General features: G+C 31.7%; 1 protein-coding gene across 1 annotated transcript; it reads right to left on the reverse strand.

Moving 5' to 3' along the window:
- Positions 1-316: 316 nt before the first annotated feature.
- On the reverse strand, positions 317-1264 carry LOC145240089 (zinc finger MYM-type protein 1-like). Its single transcript, XM_080103709.1, has one exon. It carries the CDS (start codon positions 1262-1264, stop codon positions 317-319), a length of 948 nt encoding a protein of 315 aa, XP_079959835.1.
- Between the last annotated feature and the right edge of the window lie 16358 nt (positions 1265-17622).

Below are 17622 nucleotides of genomic sequence, written 5' to 3' on the forward strand. Positions count from 1 at the left end.
ATCGATCATCCATCTCTGTGTGCAGGCGGTCTAGAGCTCCCTTCATGACTCGTTTCATTTCATCTGTTCTTGATAACCCGGCATCTCGTGCATTTTCACCAGCCATTCTTGTTTTTCCCCTTGTCCTTCTTTTGATTTCAACGTCCTATTTTTCACAAAGGTTCTTGCCATCTTCCAAGCATTCATCAACTAAATTTTCTCTTGCATCATTGAAATTATCTCTTAGACCTTTTATGTCTAGGGCAGCATTGTGAAAATTCATTGTCTTGTCTTGCAATCGTTTTTGCACTCTATCTATTGGCGTAAGTATTTTGTGTCAAAAACCCAACAATGTTAGAAACTCGTATGTTAGTGTGCGATTTACTAGTTGTTTAGCATCACTCTGGGTATCAATTGTTTGGCTGACATCTTCTATCATGCTGTCTAGTACATCAACGATTTTGTCAAGATACATTTGTACAGGCTTCACTGCTTCTGTTCTAGAACTCCAACGGCTTTCTGCTTCAGCCTTTAAAACCAGTGGGACAGCATCTTTTAATTTCTCCCACCGCTGTGTGGAATAGGAAAAGAAGCTATACAATGAGTCAATAACTCCAAAGAACGAGACCATTTCTGTGTCTTGCCTGGCTGCTTGAACACCTACAAGGTTAAGTGAATGGTTATCACAATTTACAAACACTGCCAGCTTGTTTTTTTCATTTATTCTTTGCTGCACACCACTTCTGTGTCCCGCCATCACAGCAGCATTGTCATAACATTGTGACTGACAATCTTCTATCTTCATCTGGTCTTTCTCCAGTTGTTGCATGATAACTTCAACGAAGCTTGCAGCATCCTTCTGACGTATATGGAGAAACCCCAGAAAGGACTCTCTAACACAAACTGTTTTCCTTTCAAAATCAATATCCACATACCTTACAACTTCTGAAATCTGCTCACGATGTGCCTGGTCCGGGGTTGAGTCGAATATAAGACCATAATACTTAGCTTTTTTAATGCTGTCTAGTAAATTCTTGCGAACGGTAGATGCCATAATATGAATAAATTCATTCTGAACACCTGGGGAAATGTAAGATAATGCGTAAGGATGACTTTCAATAAGAGCGAGGTGCTCTCGCATCACAGGATCAAAGACGGCAAGAAATTTCATTAAACCAAGGAAATTACCCACATTTGAGTTACCATCTGCCTGAAGTGATTCCCTGTGTCCTCGCAAAGCAAGGTTCTGTTTTGTCAAGTATTTGATACCGTGTAATATTCTCATGAGAATGTCACGCCATTTCTGCTTTTCTTTTTCGATTTGTAACTGGAGTTCTATGTCAAGAATCCCTTTTTTTCAGTCAGATTTCTTTCCAGTTCTTTCCACAGTGTAAAACACTCTCGGTGATTCTTAGCATTTTCGTGAACGGTCATCCTTTCAGGTGCTTTCCACTGACTAAATCTACCCTCCTGCTGCAATGTGGATTGATGCTCTGATCGGGAATAGAGCAGGCAGCAGATGCAATATGCAGACTTTTTGGAACGCGAATACACTAGCCAGGAGCGAGTCACCACCTCGCCATTTGCTAATTTCCTCTTGAACCAGTTACTACTCATTGTGCGATTATTTATATGCAGAAAAAGTCCATGACTGTTCTGAAAATATTTTGAACCAAGCTTTGTGATTTCTGTTCTCATTTTATCTGACAAAATAGGTTTTCCAGTATCCTTACTAAAATTTAAGAGTCCAATATCGTGTTCTGCAATGAACTCTGGTGCATCAGATTCCATAAATCTATGTACTTTGTCGTTTTCTGATTCCATGCTCCCAACATGACAAGCCTTCTCCCTCAACTTAGGATCTCCATTAGATTGTGCCTTTGAACCATCTTCAGATTCAACAGTACTAACAGAAGGTGCAGGCTTCTTGAACAAATGCATTAAGACTTTACTTGACTTTTCAGCTTCTGCTGCTTCCAGCTTGACAAACTCAACTGGCAAACGGTTTCAGTAAAATTAATTTTTATTGCTTTTTATCTTCACCCATCCCCCTGTTATATATTTAGAACTTGGTTTTACAAACCAGTAAACAGAGAGCAGCCTCAACCAATAAATAGCCAGCAGCTTAAAAACCAAAGTTAAGACCTTTTAGCACCTTCTTGTTAGATTTGTCAATGCTGAAGGACTGGATAGAAATCAAAAGGTCATGTTTTATGGTTGTTTTTTTTTCCTACACAGCTAAAATAAATGCACATCATATATTTGTTGTTAGGTTTTATTTGTACTGATAGCTTAAAAATAAATATTCCTCATTTTATCTTTTAGTACCAGCTATGGAAAAGTTTAACATTTTTTTTTTTCAGAATCGTTTTTGAAATTGGAAATTAGGCTAATAATTTAGATCATTTTAGGTCACTTTTATTATTTTGGAATTTCTTAAGAATTTTATAGGGGTCACTCTCAAGGACATCCCTGAAAAAAATTATTTTGTAAATTTATGATTTTTTGACACTATATGATAGGTTAGAAATATTCAGGAAGCTGGAAGATCAGAGCAAAAAATCGCATTTTCAGGAAGATATAGACAAAAGTTTTAAAAGTTGGATCAAAATACCATGGTATTTTGAGGGTTAAAAAGTTTCTGAAGAATTTTTCTAATAAAAATTGTTGGATTGAGATAGTACTAAAAGTTTAAGATTTTTACCATCCTATTACTAGTTTCTTATTTAAAAAAATAGCATACTTTTATCATAACTTGGTGTTTCCAACCCTTATCAATTAATTTTGAAGACTATAGGCCTGTGAAATTGTTGAAATTGTTATCAGAACTTTTTAGTATCTGGCTTACTTGCAAATTTATTCCAAAATTAAGGTGTGATGTCAGTTTAGCAAATGTCTAAATTAATTATTACATCTAATAGGGGAGGGAATATTTTTCATTATCATCGAAAATAGACCCGACTTTCAACAGAAACTGTGAGTGAACGGAACAAGAACTTTGTACCATTTTTGGTCCAGGGTAATTTATTGTGTCTAGAAAAAATATATGAAAAAAAAAATGCATTACCATATCAGCCACACCCTTTTTTATTGGATTTTGGTGCATGTGGGTAAAAAATCCAAAAACCCTTAATATCTCTATAAGGATTCACTTTTTAGCAAATCTGATGCCATTTTTGTGGATTCCTTGGGTCAAAATACTTACCTGTGCAAATTTTTAGAGCCACACGATCTTTCAATCAGAAAATATTCAAAGAAATGACATCACAAAATTTATCCCGGGCGCCACATTATGCAGCAAAAACGAAAACAAAAAAATGCTCTAAATCGGAAACCGCTTGGAATTAGATGCTCAAATTTTCAGGATTTCTTAGTTTCTATATTGTCTACCTGCACTGCAAATTACAGCCAAATCTGAGGGTATGGCTGTCAAGCCCTGGATGATTTGACATGGAATGCATAAAAAAGGGTGGTGGCCTTCCGTTTATTCCGGTTTGAATATATCGGAATTATGCAGAAAAACTCGCTCCAGTAATTACGCATATGTTCAAATTTTAATTTTAGTCAAGCAATTTTTGCGCCCATGTCAGAGTGGTGCCCATGGCACGGGCCATGCCTGCCATACCCTAGATACGCCACTGCTTATCAGAGACATGCAGTGCTAAGCTTTATTTCCAATGAATGCTATCCCATATTTCTTTCTTCCTCCCAATGCTTTTTTTCCATCTCTCTTAAATTGAGCAACTCAGTGATGCTTGCTTACCACTCATGTCCATGTGACTAGTCAGCGTCGTTTTTGTCAGACAGATTGAGTGTATAGGCTTGACAATTTGTTTGGTTGCTGTTTCTAACTGGCAGTACAAGAGCTCAAACTCTTTGATAGCAGTTAGAGCGGCTGCTCTATCATCATTTGTATAATATCAGAATGGTTGTAATGCCATATCACATATGGAAAGAGACCCTGCAGATATCTCTGGTGGACTTTCTTGAGACTACAACCATCTAAACAAGATTTGACTAATAATCTACTTGTGTTTACATATATGGCATCAAACTGGCCCAATTTACTGAACCACTCTACTCTCAAACTAAAAAAAATCAACTAAAATGATATGCAAAGCAAAAAACAAATTTGCCTCCTCTCTTGAGGCTTGCATTCACAAATATTCATGAGCTTAGAAGTAACCTAGGTGATGCATATTTTTTCTCTTAGTAAACCAGATATCCTAGCATTAAGTAAAATCAACTTACTCTTCTAAATCCCCTCTAACTACTTTAACATGAAAGGATACCTCATGAGAGTCTACATTCATAACACCCTCCCTTAACCAGAGGATGCAGTCTAAAATCAGATGATCAGGCCTTCATGTGCTTCAGATTAGCCTTACAATACTGCATTAATTACTTATATTTTCTCTACCATTCCTCCACAAATCAGGATTGTACCCTAATTAAATATGTCTGACAGTATAGATACAGCACTCTCCTTAGATACTAACACCCAAGTAGATGTATTTGGGGATTTTAATATCCACCACATTAGTTTGCTTGATTTCTCGAGTTACACAGGCACAGCTGGTAGCAGAAAATATGGCTTCTCTATAGCTCATTCCCTCAACCTGCCTGCCATATTATGTAGATCAGCTATCTCACTTCTATATCTATTCCTATCTACAGTACTCCAGGACTGTGTGACAAATGTCCATAGTCCACTCAAGAATGCCAATAATCTTGTGATATTGGTTGATATCACCCTAATTTCTTGACCAGCAAACATATCGAATTACAGAAAATAAGATCTTGTGATTTCTGGAAAAATTATAATAGTGTGATGAATAATTGGAAATTAACAATTTCCCCATTATCCAATAACCATGAGGTCGCTTGCATGGCAACTGAGAAATCTGACCCACTTGCCCGGCAGTTCGCCTCCAACTTAGATTTCTCAAATCACTCTTCCCAAATTTTCTTTTGCGGACAAAACTATACTTGTAAACTAGCCCTTCTCATATCTGTGATATCATAAAAAACCTAACTTCCAAGGCATGTCTGCCATACTAATTAAGAAAAGTTCCGTTGAGCTAGTATGTTCCCTCTCCAAACTCTTCAACAAATACCCAGCTGAGTCTGGCTTCCCTGATAGCTAGAAAATTGTGTCTGTTTAACTAGCATGCCAGAATTCTGGTGAAAAAACTGACCTGCTCAATTATCATCACATCAGTCTCCCCCCCCTCCTTTCACTAAAATCTTTGTCTTTAATCAATCAAACGCTAGTCCACCGTCTTTTTTTCTTATATATGCATATTATCATATCTTTGAAGTCTTGCGGCAGAGCTCTGCATCTCCAGCATTTTTGCTAATTAGTTCATGCAGTTTTTCACTAACATCTCTCCTCCAAACATAGATTTCAGCAGGGATACCATCGACCCCTGGGGGTTTATTCATTTTTGTTTTCTTTATTGTATTTACTAATTCTCCCATCATTGATTCATTGTTCATGCCTATTTGAGGTGGTAGGGCTGTGATGTGATCTAGAACATCATCCTCTGTAGATGATTCCATGTTTAATAACCTGTCAAAATATTCTTTCCTCCTGTGGATCAGTTGCTTGGGTTCAGTTAGTGTATTGTATCCATCTGATGACAGTAATGTATTGCTCATTTGAGTTTTGGGTCCATACACTTTCTTCAGGGATTTGAAGAAGCCAGCAGAGTTGTTTTCATCTACCAAGCTCTGCATCTCATTTTCCTTATGAAGCCACCAATTTTTCTCCATCTTCCTGAGGTTTCTTTAGAGCTTTGCCCTCACTTTCTTTAATTTTTCAAGGTTAGCTGCACTTGGGTTGCTGAGTTTTAATTTGAGTGCCTGGTTTCGTTCTGAGATGTTCCTTTAGATTTGTTGATCATTCTCATTGAACCAATCAGCATTTTGTCTTTTTGAGTAATCAAGTACTTCTGCAGCTGTTGCAAAGTTTGCTTTGCTTATTTTATTCCACATTTGTTCGGAGGGAGGGGTCTTCTAATATCTGGTTACTCAGTGCTCTAGTTACTGTTTCTTCCAGATTATTCCTTTGTTTTAGGTCATTAAGTTTTGCAGTGTCTAGCTTCTTTTTACGGTAGTTTTGCTTTTTGCTATCCCTAGTTATGTTAAAATTGAAACTAATGAGGTAGTGGTCAGTATGACAGTCAGGTCTTCTCATGGCTTTTGTGTTTTTCACATCCTGTAATTCTTTTCGTCTTACAATTTTTTTCGTCTTACAATCATGAAATCTAAGAGGTGGGGCCTTTTGGATCAAGGATGTAGCCATGAGAAGTAATGATTGTCCGGTTGCTGAAAATATGTGTCGGTAAGTGCTAAGTCTAATTCAGAGCAAAAGCAAGTTAGAAGTTCTCCATTGGAGTTTTGTTGTCCCTTGCAAAATTTGCCCAGAGCAGGGCTCCAGGTGCATTGAAGTCCCCTAATAGGGTCATTCTTCTATGAGGTCTAGCAACGTTCTTACGTTTCAAGTTGAAATTTAAAAATTTTCTTTTTGTTTTTGATTTTATTTCTTTTATTTTAACCACCTTTGGTGAAGATCTACTGCCCTTGGTTTGGCAGACAGATTTAGATTTTGGGTGACCATTCTTTACGTCACCTTTTCCAGGCAAGCAGTCCAGAGTGCATGTACTTCATTTGGGCAACGAGAAAAACGATTATGGTCAAGGAACGGCATTAGACTAGAAACAAAACGCAAAGTTTATAAAGCAGTGGCATTACCTACTTTACTATATTCAGCAGAAACCCACACACTGTACAGGGACCACATAAAAAGGTCGGAAGCAATACAACATAAAAAGGTTGGAAGCAATACAACATAAAAAGGTTGGAAGCAATACAACATAAAAAGGTTGGAAGCAATACAACATAAAAAGGTTGGAAGCAATACAACATAAAAAGGTCGGAAGCAATACAACATAAAAAGGTTGGAAGCAATACAACATAAAAAGGTTGGAAGCAATACAACATAAAAAGGTCGGAAGCAATACAACATAAAAAGGTTGGAAGCAATACAACATAAAAAGGTTGGAAGCAATACAACATAAAAAGGTCGGAAGCAATACAACATAAAAAGGTTGGAAGCAATACAACATAAAAAGGTCGGAAGCAATACAACATAAAAAGGTCGGAAGCAATACAACATAAAAAGGTCGGAAGCAATACAACATAAAAAGGTTGGAAGCAATACAACATAAAAAGGTTGGAAGCAATACAACATAAAAAGGTTGGAAGCAATACAACAGCTCAACCTAAGAAAAATTATGAAAATTAAATGGAACAATCTTATACCAAATGTTGATGATGAGCCCATGCATTAGGTGTGTCAGAATTTTTGACACCCCTAACACAAAACTGCGAATAAAATATAAAAAACTCGTAATTTCTCTTTTTAAAGTGGGTTGTTTATTTTCTTTATGGAATATACTTCCAAAATAAACTATTAAAATCGTTTAAAAAATAATAGAAATATTATTTTTTTTAAAAACACTGTTTACAAAGTGCCTGCGCATGTTCATGCAATTATTTTGTTTATGTAATGAGATCAATTGAATTTTACGAGTTAAATTTTTTTCAATTTTTTTCACTTTAAAAATCTATCAAAATTTTTCTATTGGTTCAATTTTAACAATATTTTCAGGTGCAGTGTGAAATTTTATGCTCTTTCCAATAAACCAAATATAATATTCTAGACAAGGGTTTTTTTTTAAATTCACCCCCCCTCCATTTTGAAATGTCTATTAAAATGAAAATAATTCATTTTCTCACCTCAAATTTATATATCACAAATTGAAGATAAAAGATCAATAAATAAAATAATCTAATTTAAAACAAAAAAAGAACAGTTATTCGCAAATTTACCCGTAAAGTCCAAAGTTTAAAACTATTTTTTTTAAAACCATGTAGAATTTTTTTTTTAAGTGAAACCTTATAATCGTTATATTGCACAGAAAGTTTTGTTTAATTATGACAATTATTTGTATTTCATTCAATTTTTTTTTAGATATTAAAAAAAAAATTCACTCTATAAAGAAGAAATAAAATATATTAAATCAAAAGCTCATGCATTTCTTTAAGAAAATAAAAAAAAATCGCTAGACTGTTTTTTTTTTTATCGGCAAAAACTGATAAGTGAAATGGGACTATTTTCAAGTACGGTGGTCCATATTTACTAACTTTTGTTTAAAGCCAGCAATAGAAAGAGACATTAATTCTGTTGTTTACAGGCCACCATAGTTCATAACTCTAAGAAAGAGAGACGGTTATCTCCCCTTTTTTTCCACACATGACGAGCTGAAATCGAATATTTTTTAATACTCGCTTAAAGAAGTATTTTATTTAAAAAGGACATGGAATGTAAAATATAAATATGGATAAATTCTTAACAATAAAGAATGGAAGTACCCATTGAATAGTATTTTTTATAGGCAAGTGATTTTTTGGAATTCTAAATATATACATATATTTTATCGAAGTAAGTTAAAATTCATTGATTTTCTTGAAATCTTTTTTAAAGAAAATCGATTTAAAAAAAACAAATATTGCATAATTTGCTATTAAACCTGTTATTTAAAAAAAAAATTTGGTCTTTGTTCCTTGCATTGAAAAAACAATTAGGGTTTGAATTACATTTTTCAAGTAGTTATAAGCTTCAAAAGATAGGTGGTCGAATTTTTCAATTTTTTATCACGCATTTTTAATGGCGTTTTCTGACACTGCTAGTGTATGAGTACCAAAAACACTGCTACCCATGCATAGAATATTGTTGCTACATCTAAGCTGGTGCCTTTCACTCTTCGACAGGGTCTGAAAAAGAGTCTCAAAACTAATAGGTTCTACACGGTTGGCCAAGTTCCAACCTCTGTCCCATCACTACAATGTCGCATCCCTGTGCCTGTTTTACAAGTACTTTAATGGGATGTGTCCTGATAAACTCATGTGATTCCTCGACATACATACCCCTGACACATGAAACAAAATCCAACCCCTTCACTATTGAGGTTCTTAGATGCCCGAAAGCCCTTCACTCTGTTTCTTCCCTTGGACTGCTACATTTTGGAATTTTCTCCTTGTTTCCTGATCCCCTGACTGTATTAACCTGCAATATATTTAATGTAATGTGAACCGATATCTTGCTGCTCAACTCCCTACAGTCCTTTGTTAGACATGATCTCAAACAGTAGCTCCTTGCATTCAAGTGGCCATGTGCCTTGTTTGGAGTGAAAAAAGTAAAAATAAATAGAATTTTCTTTGTAAAAATATTTGATCAATGTACATATTTTTAAAATATATTTTATTCACCCCCATGAGTCATACTGGTTTTTCGGGTTTGTATTACTATACACACAGATTCGAAAAAGTTGTCAAAAAACAAATATATAACAAATAAATGTTATCAAAGGCAAGATAAGTTACTTGGTCGACCTAGACGAGAGGATCCAAAATGGCCGACCAGGACTGAGATATGACACGTGCCGTTGTTTCCTTAATAAATTATTTCAGTTAGGAAGAAATATCTCATGTATTAATAAATGTTAAATAATAATGAAACCTTACCAAAACAAAACGAAGTAAAAAAAAAAAAAATCTGACAATTCATCGGCTCTAGCTGAAATAATTTATTAAGGAAACAACGGCTCGAGCTTATACTAATAAATAGCAACTTACACACAATTCATCGGCTCTAGCTGAAATAATTTATTAAGGAAACAACGGCTCGAGCTTATACTAATAAAGAGCAACTTACACACAAATAAATGTTAAATAATAATGAAACCTTACCAAAACAAAACGAAGTAAAAAAAAAAATATATCTGACAATTCATCGGCTCTAACTAAATAATTTATTAAGGAAACAACGGCACGTGTCATATCTCAGTCCTGGTCGGCCATTTTGGATCCTCTCGTCTAGGTCGACCGTTATAAATAAAAAACCGGATAAAATACTGTTAAAAACTCGCTCACTATGTTACCGTGACGGCGTGACATAGGTTGACATATATTCGGCGGGTTTTTAATAGTATTTTGTATAGTTTTTTTTATTTATAACACCTTTTTCCATACTTACGGTGTTAAAGAGGGTGTGAGACGCCATCTTGAATTTTCGAATACATCGGTAAACACTGTTTTTTCGAGCTGAATAAATATGTTACATTGAATAAAAACACAAAAAATATATCCAGTTTGGCAGAAAAGTAACTTATCTTGCCTTTGATAACATTTATTTGTTATATATTTGTTTTTTGACAACTTTTTCGAATCTATGTGAAACCCGGTTTTTCTTTATTTTTATTTTTTTCATGAAGGAGAGGAGACAAGCGCCAAGCATTTTTTTTTTTTTAAATATAACTTTATTCCAGAAATAAGTTATATTTTAGCATGTATTTTATGTGACTAAGGTACGTAGGAAAAAAAATATTGGGGAACAAAAATCTAACTAAAAATAATTAACAAAGTTAATTGGTCCAGTTTTAGTATAATTAGGATTACTAGTATGTAGAACATAGGGCAGGTTTTATTATAAATAACAAACCGAAAGTCGTCAAGAAACACACATATAACAAATAAATGTTACCAAAGGCAAGATAAGTTACTTTTCTACCTACTTGAGCAAGTTTTAACTTATTTCAAGTGTTTAAGTGAAAACCAAAACAAAGATGGCAACATAATACTGTCACTTTTGGAATCCCGAGAATTGCTTAAAGACTCAAAAATAAATAGGAATACTGGTAGTAATTCACCCAGTAAATATCACCGTGACGTTTATTGGGGCATTTTTTTTTTTTTTTTTTTTTTTCAGTAATGAGTTTTATTTTCGAGTTTTAAGTAATTCTCGAAATTTCAAGTGACAGAGGCAGACTCACGTTGTCACCTTTGTTTTCCTTTTAACTTAAGCGTTCAGCAGCTACTTGCGTTTCAAACTTAATAAACGCTTTAAAATATGTTTAAACAGCAAAAAACATGTAAAAGAATAAGTTATCTCAGTAAGAAAACTTATTCTTGTACATACTTTTGGTAACATTTCTGTACTGTTGTCTGTTGCCAAACATACTCCATAGATATATATGTAGATAGTTCGTAGATATAAACACTTAGAAGGAGGAAGTCAAAAAGAAGACAAATAAAGTAAATAAAATCAAGTACAGGTCCGTACGAAGCTCTTCAGAGGGGATTTTTTTTCCTTCTCTTGTCCAGACTTTAGACAAGTGCACGTGGCATGATTAAACAATGCATGCAAAAATCTTTGTTCCTCTTCCTCATTTATGTAACATTGTCACTGATTGGCCGAATTTTGACCCAATCAACGTCGCGTTAAAAAATAAATAAATAAATAAATAAATAAATCAATAAACTCGACCGGAAGTTACGCAATTTATTTTAATGAAATGATCTCGATTTCTAGAAAGGTTCTTACTTTATCCGACCTTCTCCGAATCGAGTAAGGTCTGAGATAAAAGTGATTTTGTTTACAATTGGTTTTTATAAACTGGTCTGAGATATCTTGGTTTTCTTTTACAATAGACAGAGGTACGAAAAAGTGGTAAAATAACAAAACAAATAAATGTTATCACAAGCAAGATAAGTTACTTTTCTACCTAGCTGGATACGTTTTTGCTTCACTTTAAAACGTCTATTCGGTTCGGACATATGACTAGTGTAAGCGGCGTTACGTGAAGACAAGAAAAAATGACCGCGGTTTGACTCTTACATCTTTGAAGTCTCGATAGTGACTTAAAAATAAAGATTAAAACAAAAATACTGTTAAAAACGCACTCATTAAATAAATGTCACGGTAATATTTATTGGGTGAGTTTCTAAAAGTATTTGTTATATATTTGTTTTTGTATCATTTTTTCGTACCTCTGTCAAGTGCAAAACAAACTCAGTTTCTCTTATTTTGGATTTGAATAAATATTCCCAATAATAGTAAAATTTAAAAGTTGGGAGTTTAATATGTATTTATTAAAGTAACCCAGAGCGAGAAATACGGACACACTATCTTATGATAGTGTTTTAAATGAAAAATGTTTTAGATTTAAAAAAAATGGGGAATTTTATTACATCGTTTTATTTAAAAAAAAATATCTGAATATTTTTACTGTTTTCTTTTTTATTTTGTTCTAATATACTAATGTATAACATAAGATACAGAAAAAAAAACAAAAAAACAAAACATTTATAATGCGTACACAACTTTATTTTCTCATATAACCACCGTACGCAGACGCTTTCAATGGATATTACCTTTGTTCCTGTTCTCCACGAGGGCAAAGTTAGACACAAGGTCGTTTTTAATGGGGATAGGGGTCCAGACTCCAGGTACACTCTTGATTCGAACAAAAGAATCCTTCCACCTTTACTGACGTCGAGGACGCCGGAATAGACTAAGACATCAGAACAGATACTACACTTTGATCCTACCCAACGACCATATTTAGCTAACATAAAAAATATCACTTAAAAGTAAAATTAAAATAATTTTATCGCGAATAAAACTTTGAAATAAATAAAAATAATTTTCTACATTTTTTGGAGAATTCTTTGAAATAAAAGCCGCATTGTTTTTTTGTTTTCTTTTTTTTAATGATTTTCTTTTTTTATATATTAAAAGAAAACGACTGACTTGTTTACGAAGAAACATAAATGTATTTTGGTGGATTTCATTTTAAAATTAAATTATTTTTTCAAATAAGATAATACCCCCCCCAAAAAAAACCCTTCTTACTCGCACTACTTATGTTTCGAATTGAATAAACGCTTTAAAATATATTCAACCACAAAAAAAAACAACAAAAAAAAAACACACACACACTGATCCAGTAGGTGTGTCAGAAATTTCGTGAAAATAGTGAATAATTCCACCTCATCTTTCCAAGCTTATAACTCCTCGAAAAATGTAATTCAAGCCCTAATTCTTTTTTTCAATTAAAGGAGCAAGGACCAAGGTTTCATTAAAAAAAAAAAAAAAAAAACAACAACGTGTTTTTTTTTTTTTTAAAAAGGTTTTGAACTTCGGACTTTACAGGTAAATTTCTAAAAAAACACTACTTTTTTTGTTTTAAATTTGAATATATTATTTATTGACCTTTTCTCTTCAATTTGTGATATATAAGACTTAGACTTTGGTACATTAATTAATTATTTACTTTTTAATAGACATTTCAAAATGGGAGGCGTGAATTATTCGACCCCCTGTCTTTCCAAGCTTATAACTCCTCGAAAAATGTAATTCAGCCCTAATTTTTTTTTTCAATTAAAGGAGCAAGGACCAAGGTTCCATTAAAAAAAAAAAAGAAAAAACAAATAACGTGGTTTAAAAAAAAGGTTTTAAACTTCAAACTTTACAAGTAAAATTCTAAAAAACACTACTTGTTTTTTGTTTTAAATTTGAATATATTATTTATTGACCTTTTCTTTTCAATTTGTGAGTAAATTAATTATTTACTTTTCGGTGAGTAAATTAATTATTTACTTTTTAATAGAAAATGGGGGGGGGCGTGAATTAAAAAAAAAAAAAACGTGTGTCTAAAATATTATATTCGGTTTATTGGAAAGAACAAAAAATTTCACATTGACCCTGAAAATACCGTAAAAATAGAATCAATAGAAAAATTTTGATAGATTTTTAAAGTTTAAAAATTGAAAACTATTGAGTTCGGAAAATTCATTAGTGTTTAAAAAACAAAAAAATATTTCTATTACTTTTAAAACAACTTTAATGGTTTATTTTGGAAGTATAATCCATAAAGAAAATAAATAACCCACTTTTCACAGAGAAATTACGAGATTTTTATATTTTATTCGCAGTTTCGTGTTAGGGGTGTTCAAAATTCCTACAAAAATTCTGATACATCTACTGATCCAGGTGGGTAGAAGGGTAACTTATCTTGCATTTGGTAACGCTTATTTGCTATATATTTGATTTTTTTTTTACCCTTTTTCTTCCTTTGTTGGCTTCTCTGCTAAACTTTTTTATCATCATCATCATCATCATCATCATCATCATCATCATCATCATCATCATCATCTTTCTTTACACATACACACAATTTCAATGTTCTTAGCCTTATATTGAATTCCTTACACACACACACACACACACACACACACACACACACATATATATATGTAGATGTATGTGCAGCAGTGTCAGATGTCGCCATTAAAAATGAGTGATAAAAATTTGAATAATTAAACTCACTGTCTTTCGAAGCTTTTAACTACTTGAAAAATGTAATTTAAACCCTAATTTTTTTTCAATAAAAGGAGCAAAGATCACATTTTAAAATAATAAAGGTTCAATAGAAAAATATGCAATATTTTTTTTAAATCGGTTTTATTTAAAAAAGATTTCAAGAAAACGAATTTTAACTTACTTCGAATATAAAAATATATATAAATTCCAAAAAAATCACTTACCTATAAAAAAATAATAATCAATGCGTGCTTACACTCTTCATTGTTAAAAATTTATCCATATTTATATTTTATACTCCATGTACTTTTTAAATAAAAGAATTTTTAAAGCAAAAAAATACGCGATTTTAACATGTCATATGAAAGGTTCACAAACGGAGTTGTCTCTATTTCTTCCAGTTGAGAAATACGGAGACGGAAAAACGCCACAATTAATTATTTCAAAAACGTAAAAACAACACATTAGACCAATTATATTTCCAGGTATATATAAAGAAACAAATATATATATATATATATATATATATATATATATATATATATATATATATATATATATATATATCTATATATCTATATATATATATATATATATAATATATATATATATATATATATATATATAAAAGAAACAAACATTTGAAGTGCTGATATGTGTCTTATACCCTCTTTGAATTTCTGACGTGTTTGCTGCCAAAAAGCATATTAGTCAAGCATGGATATTTGAAAAATGATCACATTTCACTTATCAAAGTTTACTTAAAAAAAACAAAAAACAAACCCGCTAGCAGTGTCAGAAATCGTCAGTAAAAATTTGTGATAAACACTGTCTTTCGAAGTTTAAAACTTCTTGAAAAATGTAATTCAAACCCTAATTTTTTTTCAATTAAAGGAGCAAAGACCAAAAATTTAAAAATATAACAGGTTTAATAGCAAATTAAGTAATATTTGTTTTTTTTTAAAATCGTTTTTTTTTTTTAAAGATTTAAAGAAAATCAACGAAATTTTACTTACTTCGATTATAAAAAAATATATATAAATTCCAAAAATCATTTACCTATAAAAAATACTATTCAATGAGTACTTCCATTGTTCATTGTTAAGAATTTATCTATATTTATACTTATATTCCATGTCCTTTTTAAATAAAATATTTTTTTAAACAAGGATTTAAAAAAAAAACGCGAACTCAGATTTTTTTCACTGTTCAAATAAATGGAGACAAATATCAGATGTTGTTCACGTTTATCTTCCGGTGGCTTCTAAGGGACATAATTAATGTCTCTTTCTATTGCGTGCTGTAAACTAAAATTAGTATTTTGGGGCCTGTGTAGGTAAAAAATTAACACATCCATTTATAAGTTTTTGCCGTTAAACAAAAAAAAAAAAAAGAAAAAACAAAAAAAACAGTCCATCGATTTTTTTTTAATTATCTTAATGAAATACATGAGTTTTTGATTGATGTATTTTAATACTTCTTTATCCAGTGATTTTTTTTTAATATCTAAAAAAGAAAACATTGAATGAAATAGAAAAAATTGTCGTAAGCGTCTGATATTTACTTGACATTCTAAGCTTAAGCTTCCACTTAAAAAAAAAAAAAAAAAAAAATTAAGGTGGTTTAAAAAAAAAAGAAAGGTTTTACACTTTGGATTTTACAGGTAAATTTCCCAAAAAACACTTTTTTTTTTAAATTAGAATATTTTATTTATTGATCTTTTATCTTCAATTTGTGACATATAAAACTTTGGTACGTAAATTAATTATTTAAATTTTAATAGATATTTCGAAATGGGGGGGTAATAAAAAACGTTTGTCTACAATATTATATGTGGCTTATTGGAAAGAGCATAAAATTTCACACTGACCCTGAAGATATCGTAAAAATTGAATTAATAGAAAAATTTTGATAGATTTTTAAATTGAAAAAAATTAACTCATAAAATTAAATAAAAAAATTAAAATATTTTTAAAAACCGTGAAAATTAGCTGTGCGTAATAAAAGAAAGTAAAACTAAAACTAAAATAAAATGTACTTAAATAATTTTTAAATATTTTTTTATTAGATATTAATTAAATATTTTTTATTTTATGTTTTAAAACTTTAATAACTCGTAATATGTGATTTGATTTGACGCTGTAAATACTGATTTCTAGAATTGTCGAACTTACTTTGGAGTTTGCCGGTCTTAACTGCAAGACTGCCTATATATATATATATATATATATATATATATATATATATATATATATATAAAACACATACATATATGTGTGTGTGTGTGTGTATATATACACACATACACACAATTAAAACACACACACACATTAAAAAGAAGAAAATGCTGAGAAAAAAGAAGAGAATTTGACTAAGGTATATATCCCCCCCCCCTAAAAATGGTCTAAATTTCAAGAGGGACATTTTGGGTTGACACCGCGTCGGCGCGTCATGTTAATAACATAAAATTATATTTTTCTTATATTTTTAAAGTAATGTTTTCATTTAGTACTTAAAATTAAATTTTAATGTGTTTGATAAAAGTTATTTTATTTTATATATATATACATATATTTACAATTTCTCGGCTATTAAGTATTACTGCACTTTTAACGTGCTTTATAAAAATAAAAAAAATAATTTTTTCTTTTTGTAAAAATTTTATATGGACGATTTTCTTTCGAAATTTCCGTCGGGATGTATTTTACAGGACTTGCATATGGCGAATAGTTCCCCCATCCCCTCCCTCTCCTAGGAAATACCCCACCCCCTCCCAATAACCAGAAAACAACAAAAACAAAAACAAAAAAAAACATTTATAATTGTTCGTAAATCATTAATTTAATAATAAGCGGAAATATTTTTTTGAAATGTCAAAAATAAAGGTTTTAGGAGTGTTGGTAATTTAATTTAATTTCGAAATGATTAAAATGAATGAATGAGCTGATATCGAAGGTGCTAGAAGTTGTTTTCAGGAGACGAGAATTGATAACTGTTACGAAAATAACGAGCGGATGCGTATCTAAGGTTAAATAAAAAGGGCAAATTAATGGAAGAAAATAGAAATAAAAACGTCATGGAGAGAAAGAAAGAGTTATCGGTTTTAAGGCCGTTGCATAAAAGAGTTTGATAGATAGATTACAGAATGAGTGAAGAAAGAGAGAGATTGATAGATAGGCAAGATGAGACTGAGTGGCTGATCAGTAAGCGATAGAAAAGAGAGAAGGGTTGAAAGATAGAAAGAGTGAAATAGAGCTGGATCAATAGATAGGTATATAGATAAAACTGAGTGGTTGACCAGTAAGCGAGAGAAAAGAGAGGGATTGATAGCGTGTGAAGAAAAGAGAGATCAAAATACAGAATAACAGAGGGATCAATAGATAGGCAAATAAAAACGACTGAGTAAGCGAGAG

This window comes from Euprymna scolopes, chromosome 19, assembly GCF_053919585.1.
Source record: "Euprymna scolopes isolate OS-2025 chromosome 19, ASM5391958v1, whole genome shotgun sequence".
In the NCBI taxonomy this organism is placed as follows: domain Eukaryota; kingdom Metazoa; phylum Mollusca; class Cephalopoda; order Sepiida; family Sepiolidae; genus Euprymna; species Euprymna scolopes.